The sequence below is a fragment of the Silene latifolia genome, chromosome X (assembly GCF_048544455.1).
Source record: "Silene latifolia isolate original U9 population chromosome X, ASM4854445v1, whole genome shotgun sequence".
Lineage (NCBI taxonomy): Eukaryota > Viridiplantae > Streptophyta > Magnoliopsida > Caryophyllales > Caryophyllaceae > Silene > Silene latifolia.
In genome coordinates this window covers 344,653,672-344,670,924 of record NC_133537.1, presented here as the reverse complement: position 1 = coordinate 344,670,924, position 17,253 = coordinate 344,653,672, and the positions used below count along the sequence as shown (strand labels likewise).

Here is a 17,253-nt window from a genome sequence, read left to right as displayed (position 1 = left end):
TATAAACAAAATCTTAAGAAGTTAATTAGAATACAATTAATTATCGACTTTTATCGAGTGTGTGTAATCGCGGGACGTTTTATCAAATAAATGTATTTGTACACCAGTGGGCCCCACTACTAACTCAATTTCCGGGAAAAAAAATAAAAAAAATTTGCACATTGATGACGTGGAAGCATGAAATTGCTTGAAATGCTTCTGGATTAATAAAGATAAGATTCCCCTAATATTTATTCCTACAATTATAATCTTATAATAAAGGTAATAAACTTTTTATCTCCCTCCACATGAATACCTAATTGAATTCACCATTAACTTTTAACTACACTTTTCATCTTCTTTCTCCATAACTCATTTCTCAAGTTCCTTTATAATGATTCATATTTTTAGTTTACCTTGAAAACTTTCATGAAATTATGGCTTTTTAATTCCTACTTTTTTTTTATTTCTAAATGATAATGTTCATTCCATAAGCATAACAATAGATATGCATTTTTTTTTGTATCATCCTAAAGCTATTTTGTTTTTCTCATGTTCTCTTTTAATTTCCATTATAATCATTTACTCTCATTTGATAATGTTTTATTATATTTCGTGGGCATCTGATTTTGGCATAATACTGATTTGTATGTACAATTGATAAAGTTCAGGAGGAAGACACATTTGGATATCAATACATGAAAAATGACAACTTACAAGTATGTGAATTTTCATGAGTTAGCATGTTTCTCAATTTTTTCCCAGAATTTTTTTTTTGGGAGACCAATACATGACAATAATTTTGGGCCATTATGGTTCTGGATATCGAAAAGACAACGACTATGGAAATAATTTGGTTATTTATTAAATCCGTATCATGTATCATTTTACGCTCAATTGATTGGTATGTTACCACAGTAATTTAGTTGGCTTATGTATCGTTGTATTCCTACTTTCATTAGTGCGTGTTTATTTAGATCTTACTAGACGAACCTATTAGCATTAATACAACACCAAATATCATCATTTGGTACTCACTAAGTCAGTAGCATGAATTTATGTAAAATGATGTACAATAGATTAAGAAAAACTAGTTTTGAAACCCGTGAAAAATCACGTGTCCTATACAAATTTCCTTTTTTTTATATTAATACTACTTGTAAAAAATAGATTTTGATTTGGAAACATTGCAGACGATAAAATGGGATGGAAATTATGAGATTGAACATAATAACACGGTAATATAAACAGTAATAATAATATGAGATTAGTGGAGAATAAGGCATTGTATTTGTCGTTAAAATGTGGGTCTTTGTAAAAGATACAAAAAAAAATCTAATCACGAGTAACTCTTCTCCTCTATTAGCAACCTAGTAACTTAATGGGATTTAAGCACTTAATAGAGAGTTTTTTTTGAATGTATATGTTGAACGAATGTCGTAGCTCATTGCTCTGGTGATTCATGATTTATGCTAACTCGTACATTCAGTAATGATTTGCATTCTCAATTCATCGTACTCAAATTAAATAGTCTAATTACATGTATATAGACATAAGTTGTTTATATAGAAATCAATGATTAATACTTATACATGGATTATGTATTATGTAACTTCAAGATATTGGTGCTCCGGAGATTGAGGAGTTTTTTAACCGCCAATTTACCAAAGGCGGTCAAGTTTTTCTCCTTCAATAGATAAAAGAAAAATAGCCTAACAAAGTGTATGAAGTAAGAATAATATAGTAATTGAATACATTGAAACGTGTCTCTCCATTTCAAATTTAATTATCATTTGCTGGTTTATTTTTTCTCTTGTAAGAATTATCCGTCAATGTTGTGTTACTATCACTACAACTAAAAGGCCAAGAATAACTAATAGGCTAAAAACCTTAGCATAATTATTGGAGCAAAAATAGATAGGCTAATATCAATTAAAATGATCAACGGCATAAAAATACATCATCAATATATTGATTACTCCATTCAAGAGTTTTAGATTTGATCATCCATATGAACACATCCTCCAATATCAAATATCGTGTTAACTGATATTGAACTAATATCTGAAATAAAAAATGATAATTCTTAAATTGTGTTCGTGCTCACCGATTGTCATGTATTAATAATTAAAAAAGGAAAATTTCCCAAAAAAAGAAATTCGAAGAAAAAAATGCGAAACATCATGCTACCTCTTAAAAAATCCACATACTTGTCGGTTGTCATTTGCACGTATTTTTCTTCAAGTTTGTCATGCTCCTGAAAATTCAATCAATTGTACAAATTAGTATTATGCCAAAATAAATTGTACACGAAATACAAAATTGCATAAAATATATCGATTATATGTAAAATATTATCAAATGAGTTTTGTATTAATAATTAAAATAGAAAAATATCCCAAAAAAAAGAAATTCCAAGAAAAAAAATGAGAAACATCATGCTACCTCTTAAAAAATCCACATACTTGTCGATTGTCATTTGCACGTATTGATCTCCAAGTGTGTCATACTCCTGAAAATTTAATCTATTGTACAAATTAGTATTATGCCAAAATCAATAGTACATGAAATACAAAATTGCATAAGATATACCGAGTATATTTAAAATATTATCAAATGAGTTTGACCAATATAGTAAAATCTTATAATGGAAAAGAGAGCATGAGAAAAACGAATGAGCTATTGGCTGATGAAAAATTATAATAAAAATGCATGTCTATTGTTGTGCCATGGGATAAACATTATCATCTCAAGAAAAAAAAGTAGTAATTAAGAAGTCATAATATCATCAAAAGTTTGAAGGTAAACTAAAAATATGAATCACTATAAAGAAACTTGAGAAATGAGTTATGGAGAAAGAAGATGAAAAGTATGGTTAAATACTTGTGGTGAATTGAATAAAGTATTGAAGTGGAAGAAGATAAAAAGTTTATTGTCTTCTTTAATTTTTTCTAATATTGCAATTGTAAGAATAAATATTAGGGGACATAAAAAAAAATTATGATATGATGATACTTGTAATATGGCTTCTTGAAATCATGTGGTTATATAACATGTCATTTAAAAATGTACTCAATGTTAGCCTTTTTTAGATTTTAAAGAAATAAATAAATGTATACTTTAATTTTGTGAGCTGTGTTAATATGAAAAAATTTAACCATTCACTAACATCTATGTTCTCTTTCAAAAATTTCAATTAAAATGTGAAATATAATTGTAAATTATGAAACTTTTATGTGAATTTTGGTAAGTTACATCTTTTTTTTGGTTTTTTTAGCTCATCAAATCATTAATATATACATTTAATTTAAGAATATTAATGATGTCTTTTGATTTTCTTTATTTGTATGTTATGTTGGAAGTACAGCTTAGTTTTGCTTCAAAAGAATCCCACATTGATAAAATATGTTGGAGTATTATAGTTTACAAGTGATCATTTGTATTGGACTACTAGATATGTAGTGGTAAAGGGACCGTACCACCACACACGCGAGCGCGCGCACGCCACGGCACGGTACGCCGGGCCGGGCTCCAGGATCTGGTAGAGCACCTGCGGTGCGTGCCGTAGGCCGTTTTTTGAAGTCTGATCACTTATTCTCTATATTGTTTTTGCACAATTTCCGAAACTAATTGCTCAGTCTTTTATGTCATTGTTGCGTTCTACACTTCATTTCCATACTTGATTTTGGGCAACGTTCTGGTACTTCTCCTCAATCCGAGTCTTTGTCGTACACCTTAGACTCAGAAGTCGTGTAACCCTGGGGGTTGGTTGCCAAGAGGCCGTGTGTATCGAGCGGGACAAATTCAACTTTAGGGCAGTGATTCTTATCACACCACGACTTCTATCTCTGCTGGTTCTGTAACTTTTACTGTTCATTGTTTTCGTAATAGTGATACCGCCTACATGTTACACAAGATGTAATGACATTTTTGTAAGGACTTTTAGTAATCATTCATTTTTTATTAAGAATTATATCAAATAACCAATAATCTAATAATAACTAATAAATAATAAGTAAATAGTCAATAAAAATTAATAAAAATTTATAAAAATTTATAAAAATTAATGAGATATAAAATATTAAATACTAATGCCATGTAAAATTAAATTAAGTGCTTTAATCTAGCCTTTTAACTATATTGTATAGATTTACTTAAGTATTTACAGAACTTGTTTGTAAATTACTTAAATTAAATAAATATTTTCTTTTCCATATATATTTTATATTTTCCAAAACCTTATCCTTTACGTGAAATAATTTTATGAACTAAATACACGGTATTACTACCCTTTTAAAATTCTATTATTAGTGTTTAATTTCACTCAAGTCTTTACAAATTTTGTTTGTAAATTACTTAAATTAAATAAATGTTTTTTTTTCATATATTTTATATTTTCCTAAGAAAATATTTTATATGATCTTTAATACTCATTTGTCAATTAATTAGTTCTGTAAAACATCTTTTATATACAACAAAGTTATAGTAACAACAATAGTGAATTAATGACTTCCAAAAAAAGTAGTGAATTAGTGACAATACAATTGTTTTTGGTTTTCAACTTCATTTATTCTTCTTCGATCTTAATTTCTTATGTATTCATTTTTTTATTTCGAATACATATAATACTAAATACATATAATACTACTCCATATGAAATATCTTGAAATTATTAACTTATAGTTAATGCGTATTTTTTTATTGTAGTTTTTTTGAGTTAATTAAATTTAAAGCTAATGGAATATGGATGGATTTTTAAAGAAAATAAGTGAATTAAATTAATGCAATATAATAATAAATTGGATAATCCATGTCATATTAGTTTGCCAAGTCACATTGTTATTGTGTACGTGGCTTTTTTTCATCCCATGTGGCATTGTCTACGTGGCATTTTTAGGCTAGCCTTTTAATAATATTTTATAGATGTCTTGATAAAAACATAACTTTAAACGACACCCGTGATTTTTCACGGGTCACAAAACTAGTTAACTTGATTAAACAACATATATAAACATGTTTGAACTTTGCTTGCTATATTTACACAGCGGCCATGTTTTATGGGAATAAGGGCTTTAAAACCAAAGTAACAAAGAGTATATTGATGGGAGCCACCTATATCAGCAACAATGTGCAGGTCTCTCCGAGCATTGATAATCATCCTATCCAAAATATTGAAAGGGTGAAATAGGGCATATGGATTGCCGGTAAAAAAAATCGTTCTATCAATACTCTTTTTTCTTTTCACCCTTATCAACTTGCTTCTCATTACTAACAAACTACTAACAATCAATGCAGAGAGTTTTGTACTTCCTTGTCCAAGTTGTAGCTGTAATATTGATTGTCCAATCAGCCTCCACATCTTCTCATTGAGGCATTCTTCGCTCAATAGGTTCCAACTTGAAGATTTATTCAGCGATTATTTGGCCCTCGAGTCTACTAAGGTGGTCACCAAAACAGGTCCACAACTGCTCATAAAATATGCAAACCAAGCCAACGTTGAACCCAAGAAATGGAAGCACGCTAATTTGATAGACCCAATCAACTATGTGCTGCTGCCAAATGGAATAAAGATGAAGACCATTAAAGATGGGGGAAAAGATGAGACTTATATGGTGGAATACCCTCTGAAGGTAAATGAGAGTGGAGAAGTGGTGATGATCGGACTGGAATTCAAGTTGCAGCATTAAGTTGGTTGAGAATTCTGACAATTCTGTCCTGTCAAAGAAAGTAAACACTGTGTCTGTGTGGAAATTGCTACTGCGGTATTCATAACGGTATACTAGAATATATCGTAGAGAATAATCTAAACTTGAATGTGATGTAGGCCTTTGACTCTTTGAGGCGGGGGATAATACTGTTGAATGTATTTGAAGGCTAAGTCTAACTTGCCAGTTGCATCTACATGATAGATTTCGTACATGTTGCTGTTTGTGTCACCATTTCTCTTCTCCAACATGTGTCATGTGTGGAACCGCAATAAATCACTACATTTATGATTGCGGCAACTTCCCCAAACATCTTCTATCTTATACGTTAATTTAGCAACAGTACCAACAGTCGTTTCCATATAGCGCCTGATGGGGCATATTCTGCACCGCTGACCAAGTCAACATATTGAGCAAGGTCAAAGATATCCACAGCAAAGTCAACAACTTAGACAGTCTAGCCGATGCATACCATCGGCCTGTCACCTAGGTCTCGGCCAGACAACTAGCCAGCCGGGACACATATCCGCGTACTCATATCCAAGACCCCTCGACCAGCCTGCCATAGGTCCATCGGCTGAGGGTAGAACGGTCTTTCCACCTGCTAGCCACTTGGCCACTTGGCCACTACGTGACAAAAGGTAAAAGCCTATAAATACTCCTCAACCTTCATTGAGGAAAGGATCCACAAATTGACCTAATAACCACTATTCATCTGGTAATATCTTTCTTATCTCTCTACAATACACTCTTAGCCAAGTTACAACAACTTCTCTCTAAGTTTACTGACTTGAGCGTCGGAGTGAGTACGCTCGGCCAAAGCCGAGCCCTCAGTTTGTTCATCGTTTCAGGAGACCGCAAAGAGGATTCAAGCAAGGACATCATTCTACGAGCCACGAGTGGTAACAAATATCTGCTCTGGAATTACACCCGGAACAGCGCCGAAAGCCAAAAGCCTGCACTGATATCGGCTTATTCTTTTAAATGTGTAATAGTTAACATAGTTCTGATTATCTTTGCGCAGATGAGAATAGAGTAGCATTGATGGTAACTAATCCCAACTTGTCTTTATGGTTCCTGTTCTTTTTTCCCTTGTCATCAGGTTTTTGAAGTTGCTCCTACGTTTCACATGGTGGACATTCAACGAATAGCCGGCGATCAAAATGAGTACTTTAATGTGAGTCATGTTTTTAGGCTTTTTTGTTAAGATATTTAGTTTATGAAATGTACATCTTTCTTACCTAAAAAGTACTGAACTTGTCTGCAGTTTAAATGAAGTAATGACTTTCGCGGGTTTAATTTATACCAATCTTTCAATGATTCTTTCCCGAAACCACCAAAGTCGAAAACCTAAACCAGAACACTGGAACATTGTCGGTGAAGCTTAACAGTCGAAGATATTGCTGAACTTGAATGCCTTGCTTCTGACGATGTCGTGCATGGTGAACAATATTTGATGACACATTTTTTTTGGTGCTAAAGAACCCTCCCTCCCCCCCGAAACAACATAAGAAAATCTAACTAGCTATTACAGGGGAATAGTCACCCCAGAATGTCTTCTTGAATGATACTGCGAATAGGCGGAGAATCAAGAATTCTGACTCCAATGCTAGAATTGATGCATCAATTAACTAACCAATCGCTTGCACGATTAGTTTCTCTATAAGTATGCTCCAATTGATGCTACATCCTGTTGACTTAATAAAGTTTTTGCATCGTTTGACCACGGCTTTTAGATTATTGCTGAGAAGCTCTTGTTGTACTAGCTGAATGCATGTTTTATTGTCCACATGAACAATAAACTTATCAATATGTAACACCGTGGCCCTCTCGAGACCAACCATGAGTGCTAGTAATTTGGCCCTCATTGAAGAGCAAAAACCACGAGAAAAATAATGAGCAGAGACGAAATTACCCGTCTCATCTCTAAAGATATCACCATTTCCTACACAATGGACCAAGATTATCTTTAGCAGTACCGTCAATACTAAGCAAGTACCAGCCATGGGGAGGAGGAGCCCATCTGATATAAACCTCCCTACTACTAAAATTTGGTTTGCTTGTTATTTAATTTTCGCCATTACTATTATTATTTGAATAAACGCTTTTCAAAACTTTTTACTTAAATCTCCGTATGTTATGGACTTGTGTTGAATGGCTTGGACGGTTTCAGATAATAATTCATGTCAGTCAGCCTCTTAAAATGCTCGTTATCGGTTGTTTAATTCAAATCATTTCATAAAATTAAGTGCACAGTTCGATCTTTAATGACTTTCCGGGTTTATAAGACGAATCCCCTATACGAGTGAGTATATGGGGGTGGGGGTGCGGTTTATTTCCATTATTCGGACCAGTTCACTTAAAACGGTTTCAGTCCACCAGCTGGTCCGCTACACTTTCATTGTTGCAGCTCAAACATGCAAACGGGTATTATTACGGAGTATTTATCATCACCCTTTAGGGTGTGTTTGGATAGCAAAAGTGGAGGGAAAGGAAGGGGAGGGGGATGGAGGGAAGGGAAAGGGAGAGACGGGAAGGGGAGGGGGAATGAGGTGTGGGTGTTTGGATACAACTTCCCTCCAAATTTTGCCTATTGTGGAGAGATTTTGATTAGGCTTGGAGGAGGGAAATTGGATCCCTCCAAATCTCTCCCCTCCATTTCCCTCCACCCTCATTTGATATCCAAACAAAGGATTTTAAATCTCCTACTCTCCCTATCTTTCTTTTTGCTCCAAATCCTTCAATCCAAACGTACCCTTAAAAAGGATCAGAGACCCATGTCCATGTGACTTGGAATGACCAGCAAAACATTAAGGGGGTGTTTGGTTCACCCAATATAGGTATGAGGTATGAGTTTGGAATGAACCAAACCCATACCATGTGTTTGGTTGACAAAATTGAAGGTTTCATACCCATACCTCAAACCCATGAGGTATGGGTTTCTCATACCCAGGGAGGGGGGTGGGTATGAGATTGATACCCATGGTATCAAATTACAAATATTAAAAAGTGATAAAAACAATTGTAAAAAAATCATTTTATATATTTATTTGATTAAATTTTCTCTACATGATTTAATAGTATAAAAATTATTATTAAAAATATTGTATTTTGAAGAGTTTTTAGCTTTAATTGATTTCTAACCTCATACCCCCAAAATTGAACCAAACACAAGGTATGAGGTATCAAGTTCCAACCCGATACCACTCAGGTATGATTCCCGATTCCAAACCCATACCCACGCGTGAACCAAACACCCCCTAACAAGTTTAGTAATTAATTTTAATAATCGATTTCAGGAGGTTCAAGATGAGATTAAATTTACCAAGGTCATTATCCCTTCTCTTTAATTCAATTTTTTTTTCATTTAATTGTAACTGTTTTGATATAATGATTATCTGATCTGGGTTTCTTAATTTTTGTGTTATTTTGAATTGGGTAATTACTAGTTTTAATTATTATTATTAATCTGATGCAATAAGTTGGTTCTTCATTAAAGAAGACATTTTTCAAGGACTATAGTTGATTTGTCTTTGAAGATAAATATAGCAACCCAGTTTATTGATTTGTCGAAAATAGAGGGGTGAAATAGTGGCTCTGTGTTGGACTATAGTTGATTTTCAATGTATGCAAAACAATGTGTTTAGCTATCCGACATTAGGTTATTTGACAGCTGAATGATGAGTGTCGGCGTGTCGCACCTGTGTAGCTCTCAAGGGTTTAATTTTTGGCTAGCTTTTCAGTGTATGCTGCTATGCAGGAAGGAAATGATTATAGGGTTTTACCTTCATTTGCTTATATTTGCTTGGAAAGAAATGGTCATGTGATCATTGACGAAATTGGAAGCAGAAGCTTCATGTCCAATATGATGCCTGTTTGAGCAGATTATTGCCAAGTGAAATTATTGTAATTAGAATCTTATGCCGTTTTCAAAAATATACAAGTGAGACCAATCCTTTGACCCTATAATTAAATAATGAATACTCACTCCGTTCCCCCAATCATTTGTTTATCTTTGATTAAAATACTCCTTACGAAGAATAAAAAAAGGTAAAATGATTGGGAGGGAGGGAGGGAATATATTAGGATTTGGGTTAGTCTCAACATCTCAAGCAAGATTCACTGTGTGACTTTTATGAGAGAACAAATTAAGTTCCTCATCGACTCTAATTCTTATTCATCTTCATTTATGCAAGGCATATGCGAGAATCTGGAGGATGCTACCAATGAACTAATTTTGAGTGATGAGGAGGTAGTACGCTTCCAGATAGGCGAGGTATTTGCACATGTTTCAATTGATGAAGTGGAAACCAGACTAGAAGAGATGAAGGAATCATCTAGCAAGAACATGGAGAAACTAGAAGAAGAGAAGGATTCTGTGGTTTCACAGATGGCCGAGTTGAAGAAAATTCGGTATGCCAAGTTTGGAGATTCCATCAACCTTGAGAACGAGTAAGAGAAAGCTTGCTTTGCTTTGTGCAATCTTGTTTCTAAGTTGGTAATTCTAATCTTTTGCACTAAAGATGTGTCAGTTTTTTCCTTAGGTTTATTCAGTTCTGAAATTTAGAGAGTCATCATTTCTTCTGCATTCCGGCTTAGTTTTAGTGTCTTTCCATGCCATTTCGCAGTACAATGATGGCATTTCTAAAATAGCTTTTGCACACTAAAGTACTCTACTGGATCCAATAGGGAGCAAAATTTGAAAACCGATAAAAATTAAATAAATTACTACTATCTATATTTGCGTCTAAGCGGTGTAAAAGAAATGATAGCTGGGTTTTAACAGCTTGAATTTTTTCATACATTTGCTGTTTTTCTCAACCCCATGAAAATGCCAATCTATCAATTTGTCAGGCATTTAAGGTTTACCAAAGTCGTTTTAGCAATCTACTAACAGTGTACAGACTACAGGCTTTGTATCTGTTGAAAATGTGCATCATCTTTTGGTATGACCGGAGGTGCATGAAATAATAGGATATCCCCATACAAAGCCATCCTGAAAAGTGCATCTGTTTGTATTGCACCTCGACACGACCTAAAATAATTGATCCGAAACTAACCAAACCCAGCCTCATATGACAGGAGATGAACCATTGTACCCAAACTATCTTAAACCCTGATGAGTCGATGGCCAGTTTAACTGGTGTACTACTAATGTTGATGCAGGTTACGCTCCGAGAGTGTACCTTATCTTGTGATATGAGCAATGAAAGCATCCATTTATGTGGATGAAGATTCACCTTTTGCAACTAATTTTCGGACATCATCACCGAGTTCGGAAACTTTTTCTCATCTCCTCTCCTTCCTTTGTTGTCATTAATCTTTTGATTACACTCTTAATAGTAACTGAACTAGCTAGCTTCCCCCTGTCTTCCCAATCCCTCACCATGAGACCAATTCCTAGCACTTCTGTTATAAAACAGCATTCAGCGGCTGGTCGGAATGCATAGGCCACGCTGCTACAGGGACCCCCATGGCCCCATGCCAATACTCTCGATGGACGAGTTCCACCCACAATGACTCATGAGCCTGCCTCTTGGCCGGTGAGCTAAAATGTATAGCTGTGGGGCCCATTATCGAACTACCATTCCCCTGTCCTTGACTCTTTCCTCATACCCTTCCTGAAGCCTGGGATATCCGTCTTTCGCGCTATTTAAAGCATCACCCATATAAACTTCTTTCCACTTCTTTCTAACCTAGTAGCCAATTCTCGAATTTGCTCTACTGTCAATGATGTTGATCCAAAAGAGACGTATATCACAGACCCTCTCTCATGTTCATTGAGCCATTCTAGGCATCTATGTCTTTTCCGATTGCCGTCATTGCCACCGGATTAAAAGGTCCGAGGACAAAGTTTGTGGTTTCAGTATCATTTCCTAAGAATTTTCCAACAGCTCAAGATATGGATCTTCTATCACCCTTGATGTATTGTAGATTCGTCCCGACTCGAACCCCCAGAATTTCATCTGATCAGTTACGAAGCTTGAGACCCCTGGTTTAACCTTTCCTTCTCCGGAGGGGATACATCTGGGGATAGTAATACTTGGATCTGTTCGAAAAGGTTCATCTGATTCCGGTATGGCTTGCCAGAAACCTAAGAACTGAGTGAAGGCTGGAATAGCAACAAAACGAAAGGATTCGATTTTTGGAAAGAACTTTACATTTTGAACTACAGAAGCCATCAGGCTATCATGAACAACAATGATTCTGCGACACTTTGCCGAGATTGTTCTTAGAGTTCAGACACGGGTTTTCGTAGATGTGTTGGAATGCCGAAAAGTGGTTGAAGGTGTGCCGGGAAGGGGACAGAAGGGTCAGGGTTTAGAGGAGGCGAGCTGTAAGGAGGGAGCTGGAAATCAAGGGATTGGATCTTGGTTAGACATTTGGTGTCCCAGCCTTGGACCCGAACCTTGGCTTGGTGATTGTGCATGGCGGACCCTGCATAGTGCACCGGAATGCCATAGGAGATAACGCGATGGTAGAGATGGAGGAGTGTTGAATAAAAAGTACCAGAAGAAAGATAGGAGGTACCTGCAAAATTTGCAGATGATGCAGGGCCTGACTGAGATGATGAACCATTAGAAAGATCCTGATTTGCAGCACCAGGCCCAGCATTCAATGCTCCTTGAAATCCAGCAGCAACATCAGCAGAAGTGCCCCCATGATCATTGAAGGCATTAGCAGTAAATCTTCTGTTTCTGTTGATTAGATGATAACAATTCTCCACCTTATGACCTGGTTTCTTGCAGTAATTGCAGAACCAAACAGACTGCTGTACTGATTGTTCTTCAGAAACAACAGCGTACCCTTTGTAATTCCCAGCAGCGTTGCTATTATTAGAATTCCCAGAAGTATGATTGTTATAAGTATTTCCAGCAGTAGTAAAACTTCCAGAATTATTATTACCATAAGTTCTAGATCCGTAATTATTTCCTTGATTTCTGTTATTCTGGAAATTATTCTGATTTGAACCTCCATTGTTCCCACCAAATCTGTGACATCCTTTCTGGAAATTCCCATTATAATTGTTCTTGTAGCCAACATTCTTAGCATACAAAGCAGCAGAATCAAACTGAATTTGAGCAGTACTATGAATATCCCTCTGTCCTTCTTGTAACAAATTATTGTAAATGAGATATCTTAGGTAGAGGATTTTGCCTAAGAATTGTATCTCTAACACCACCATATGAGTCATTCAAACCCATCAAGAACTGCACAACACTTTGATCTTCTTGGAACTTGAGCTGCTTTTCCGTTGAACCACAAGAACATCTACAAGAACACATAGGATTCACATTCATACCATCAATTTCATCCCATACAGCCTTCATTTTAATGAAATAATACACAGCAATGCTGTCATTTCCTTGACTGAAATCAGTAAGCTTCTTGTGAACACCATATAGTTGTGCTCCATTGGATTGCCCAAACCTTTCGTCTAATTCCTTCCAAGCACTGTACAAGATAGACTTTGCAATATCTTCAGATACATAATTCAGAATCCAACTGAAAACTATGTCATTACCAATGTTTTGATGTAGCTGCAGTTGCAGCAGGCCTTGGAATACAGCCGTCAATGAATCCAATTTTGTTCTTGGCCGAGAGTGCAATCAACATAGCCCTCTTCCAGCCTCCATAGCCAGAACCTTCAAAGAGACTACCAACAAACTTAATTCCTGGAATATCTGAATGATGAATGTATAAAGGATAATCCATCCCAATCGCACCAGCGTTTACTTCATTGTCACCCATATTTGTTTATTTATTGCAAGATTCTTGAAAGAAAGAAAAATGAATTGATAAACAGAAAAGAATTATTGATAGAAATTGAGATTTGCGGAAGCAAGAAAAGAAAAATATGCAGAAACAGGTTCGATTTACTGAATCTGCTCTGATACCATGTTGGAAACCAACATGGATCATGATTGATAAGATGATTTTTTGTATTGTTGTGATTAAGATGATGAAGATTGTTACAAAATTATGAAAGTGTTGTAGAGAGAATGAGAGAATGAGAGAATGATATTGAGAGAGAAAGTGAACTAGTGTATTAAGAATTGTGATTACAGATTGTGAGGAACATCCTCTTATATACTGCTAACTAACTTATACAAACCGACTAAAGTACAGCTTGTAACTTAGCAGAATCTTAACTAACTTCTAACAACTTATTGGAAGTCTTCAATCTCCAACAACCGCGAATTGAGAATTGTTCTGGCCCTCCTTTTGTTATATATGTCGTTACTGACTTTGACGCAGATTGAGTTTTTGAGGTTCTATATACAAGTATGATGTTACAAAGAAAGCACATAATATATGATACTCGTAATAATGTATAAATTGTATATCAACCTACTCCATAATCACTGCGCAGTACTCGTGCCTGTTTTGCGCATTAAATAAAACACTGATGCTGACTTGGGCTATTTTTTCTGTTGTTTAGCCTGTCGTGAACAAGGAGAAAGGATTTGAACAGAGCAATGGATTAGCTGGTTATGCAGGGGAGGTCGAATACAAGGTTGTTTTTACACTAATTAGAGGATGATTTTGTATAATGCAGTTGATTTAAACATGCATGAGTTTCAATAGAAGTACCCACCCACTTGTCTGGCTGCTGTCTAACTCGTTTTCATGACGCAGTAAAGGTAATACGGTCATTAAATAACTACCGACCTGTCTTACAACAAAACCCAAACGTAGAAAATAAAAAAGCTAGCCCAGGATCTCACGATGCTGCTATAATTAACCTGAGCTGTAAATTTTACTTCATTGTTCATTTACTACTCTTCTGTTATTAACATTGAGATTAAACTTCAGTTGGAGTTTATCTTATTCAGTATTTCCAAACACAAGGAAGGTGTAAGTATGGAGATGCTTACAGATGTAATCATTATGCACCTAAAATTAATGGGAGAATGTATAAAGGTCGACTTTCTTGGTTTACCAATATGACCAGTAAGTTTATGGTCTGTTTTCTTGATTTTCCTTGCGTCGAGTACTTGTAAGCTGAAAATAAGAAATTATCGACTGTTTTCTTGTTCACCTTAGTCAGACAAGAGTGCACCTTCTACTCGCGTATTGGCTCATGTGGCTATAGTGTTAATTGCAGGTTCCACCATCCTGACCCCAGTGCAGCCAAAGTTCCCGAGTCTGGAAACTCCCTAAAAAATGCAGTTCTATGAGAGCTGTCAAATGGCAGGAAAGCGAGGGATGGACCACCAATCTTTTGATGTGTGCATTTTGGGAGGACAAAGTCCTAGATTAAAATGCTCTAAAGACTCCCTGGGATCCAGATTAGCCGTTGGAACCATGACTTTGTAGAATTGGCTTTGGACCTAGTATTAGAGCTAGGACCCAAACCGGGTGAACTAGAACAACGGTTGCTGTGACTGTTGCTTGTGACTTTTGTTTCAATGCAACGGTTGCTTGGACTGTTGCTTGTAACTCCTGCTCCAATCCCTCCTTGAAAAGGATTTGCCCTCAAATTCTCCACCATGTTATCTTCAGTTTCTAATAAAACAATAAAGGGGGCATCAAACTTAACGTCTATTTAACAGCCTTTACATTAGGGGTACCATGGCCAAAAAAATGGAACTTCAAGGATACCATAGGCAAATTCTTAAAAGTAGGGGTAACATGAAAAATCTGACAAAATTAAGGGGTACCACGGGAAATTTCCGTATCTCAATTATGATAAAAAAAATGAAGAAAAAAAAATGACAAATATTAATGGAGAAAGTCTTGATCATATTATTAAATTTAAATATAACTATTAAATATAATGAGTAACAATTAACCGTATTCGGTATTCGGGATCTGGTTGAATGTCGAACTAAGTGCAAAAAAGATGGTGTAATTCTGAGTATGTTATTGGTCCCACATTGAAAAACAATGCGGGTTTGATGATATACTACGTATAAATAGTAGAATTGTCCCACATCAGAAAAATAATCCAAGTTTGGTGAATATATTACTTATAAATAGTAGAATTGTACCACATCGAAAGATTAGTATAAGGTGGGGTGATTATATGATTATAAATAAGAGTTAACCCACGTATATATTAATCTTTTATTTTTTTTAAAAGAGATATTCGCTTGAAAATGTTACCGGTTTCATATGACTTTGGGGGAATTGCCTTTCTTAAATTGGGGAGAGAGAAGAAATTAAAGAGACATTTACTTGAAAATACAAATAATAATTAATATTAGTATTAATATGTCCCATTGAAATAAATTTTGGGAGTATTCTATATATTCAGAAATGGATATACGGTATACGATGTACTTGGAAAATCGTAGCTTCACAGTAACTGATAAAAGCATGCAGGTAAACATTAGTTGATGTATATTTCCAAAGCGTTGGAAGGTGAAAAGTGTTAATACTCCGAAATTTGCCCTTCAATTCATATAATTATATATATATACACACAAAATAGCAAATTATTTGGAAGTAGTCGGTAAAAACTAGCGAGAGTTAGACGTAAAAATGGGCAGGATTGATGATATACTGTCTCGCATGGTGGGTATGATCAGGTTAGCAGATGAAAAGATTGAGATAGAAAAAAGAATACCTTACAAGAGTAGCCAGAAGATATTGCTAGTTGGCGAAGGCGATTTCTCTTTCGCTACTTGTTTAGCTAATGTTTTCGGAAATGCTTCTAACTTGTTTGCTACCTCGCTCGACTCCTATAGTATGTGTCTTCTCTAATTAACAACCTAGCTAAAAGAATCCTTAAGAATACATGCAATAACTTTACACCGAGTCTTTTTTTTTTTTATATGTTGTTGCAGGTGAGGTGATAGAGAGGTATGCTAATGCGAAAAGTAATTTGGAAGTCCTTGACGAAAAGGGTTGCGTCGTCCTGCACAAAGTTGATGCTCATACAATGAGCGAACATGCTATTCTACGACAACATAATTTTGACGTTATTGTCTTCAATTTTCCACATGCACATTTGTTGTATCGTGAGCGACACCAATCACAAATTGAGTAATGTTCTATTTCTTCATCCCGACTTGTATATTACTAGATCTCAAGATGTGTATTGTCGAGTGTTAGTAATGTAACAAAAACTATTTTCCAAAATAACCATTTTATAAATTTAATTACCAAAATGACCATATAAGTTCTAATGTTCCACACAATCCATATTACATTATTACTCATTGTCATATTTTTTAATTATCAATACTTGATCGATTGCTAACATTCTCTTATCATACGGTATGTGTGTATTTTGTTAGGCTCCATCGAGACTTGGTAAGAGGTTTTTTGAAAAATGCATACGAGCTAGTGAGTTACAAGGGGCAGATACACATCACCCACAAGACGGCGTATCCGTTTGATCGTTGGAACATTAGAGAATTGGCAAAAGAGGCACGTATGGAGTACGTCGTGGAAACTGAATTTAATAAGTGGGATTATCCAGGGTATTGCAACAAGAGAGGTGAAGGCCATGGAATTAGATGTGACGAGTCTTTCCCCGTTGGTGCTTGCTCTACCTTCGTCATTTCTATTGTCACTCTTGTTTGATTAATTAATATTCGTTCCATAATTTCAATTTACG

The 17,253-nt window shown here is 35.3% G+C and overlaps 1 protein-coding gene, 1 long non-coding RNA gene and 1 pseudogene across 2 annotated transcripts; 2 read left to right on the top strand and 1 right to left on the bottom strand.

Annotated features, from left to right (window-relative positions):
* Positions 1–8,924: 8,924 nt before the first annotated feature.
* On the top strand, positions 8,925–15,189 carry LOC141619766 (uncharacterized). Its single transcript, XR_012531801.1, has 4 exons — positions 8,925–9,013; positions 9,881–10,136; positions 14,128–14,202; positions 14,794–15,189. It is a non-coding gene; the product is annotated as an uncharacterized LOC141619766 (long non-coding RNA).
* LOC141619765 (zeatin O-xylosyltransferase-like) lies at positions 10,871–13,427 on the bottom strand (annotated as a pseudogene).
* Positions 15,190–16,172: 983 nt separating the features above from the next.
* LOC141621093 (uncharacterized protein At4g26485-like) lies at positions 16,173–17,219 on the top strand. Its single transcript, XM_074437804.1, has 3 exons — positions 16,173–16,377; positions 16,478–16,493; positions 16,931–17,219. Exons 1-3 carry the CDS (start codon positions 16,173–16,175, stop codon positions 17,217–17,219), a joined length of 510 nt encoding a protein of 169 aa, XP_074293905.1.
* The last annotated feature ends 34 nt before the right edge of the window (positions 17,220–17,253 follow it).

Bases quoted from the DNA above. Each gene is read 5' to 3' on its own strand.
- LOC141621093 (XM_074437804.1), top strand. From the start codon at position 16,173: ATGGGCAGGATTGATGATATACTGTCTCGCATGGTGGGTATGATCAGG.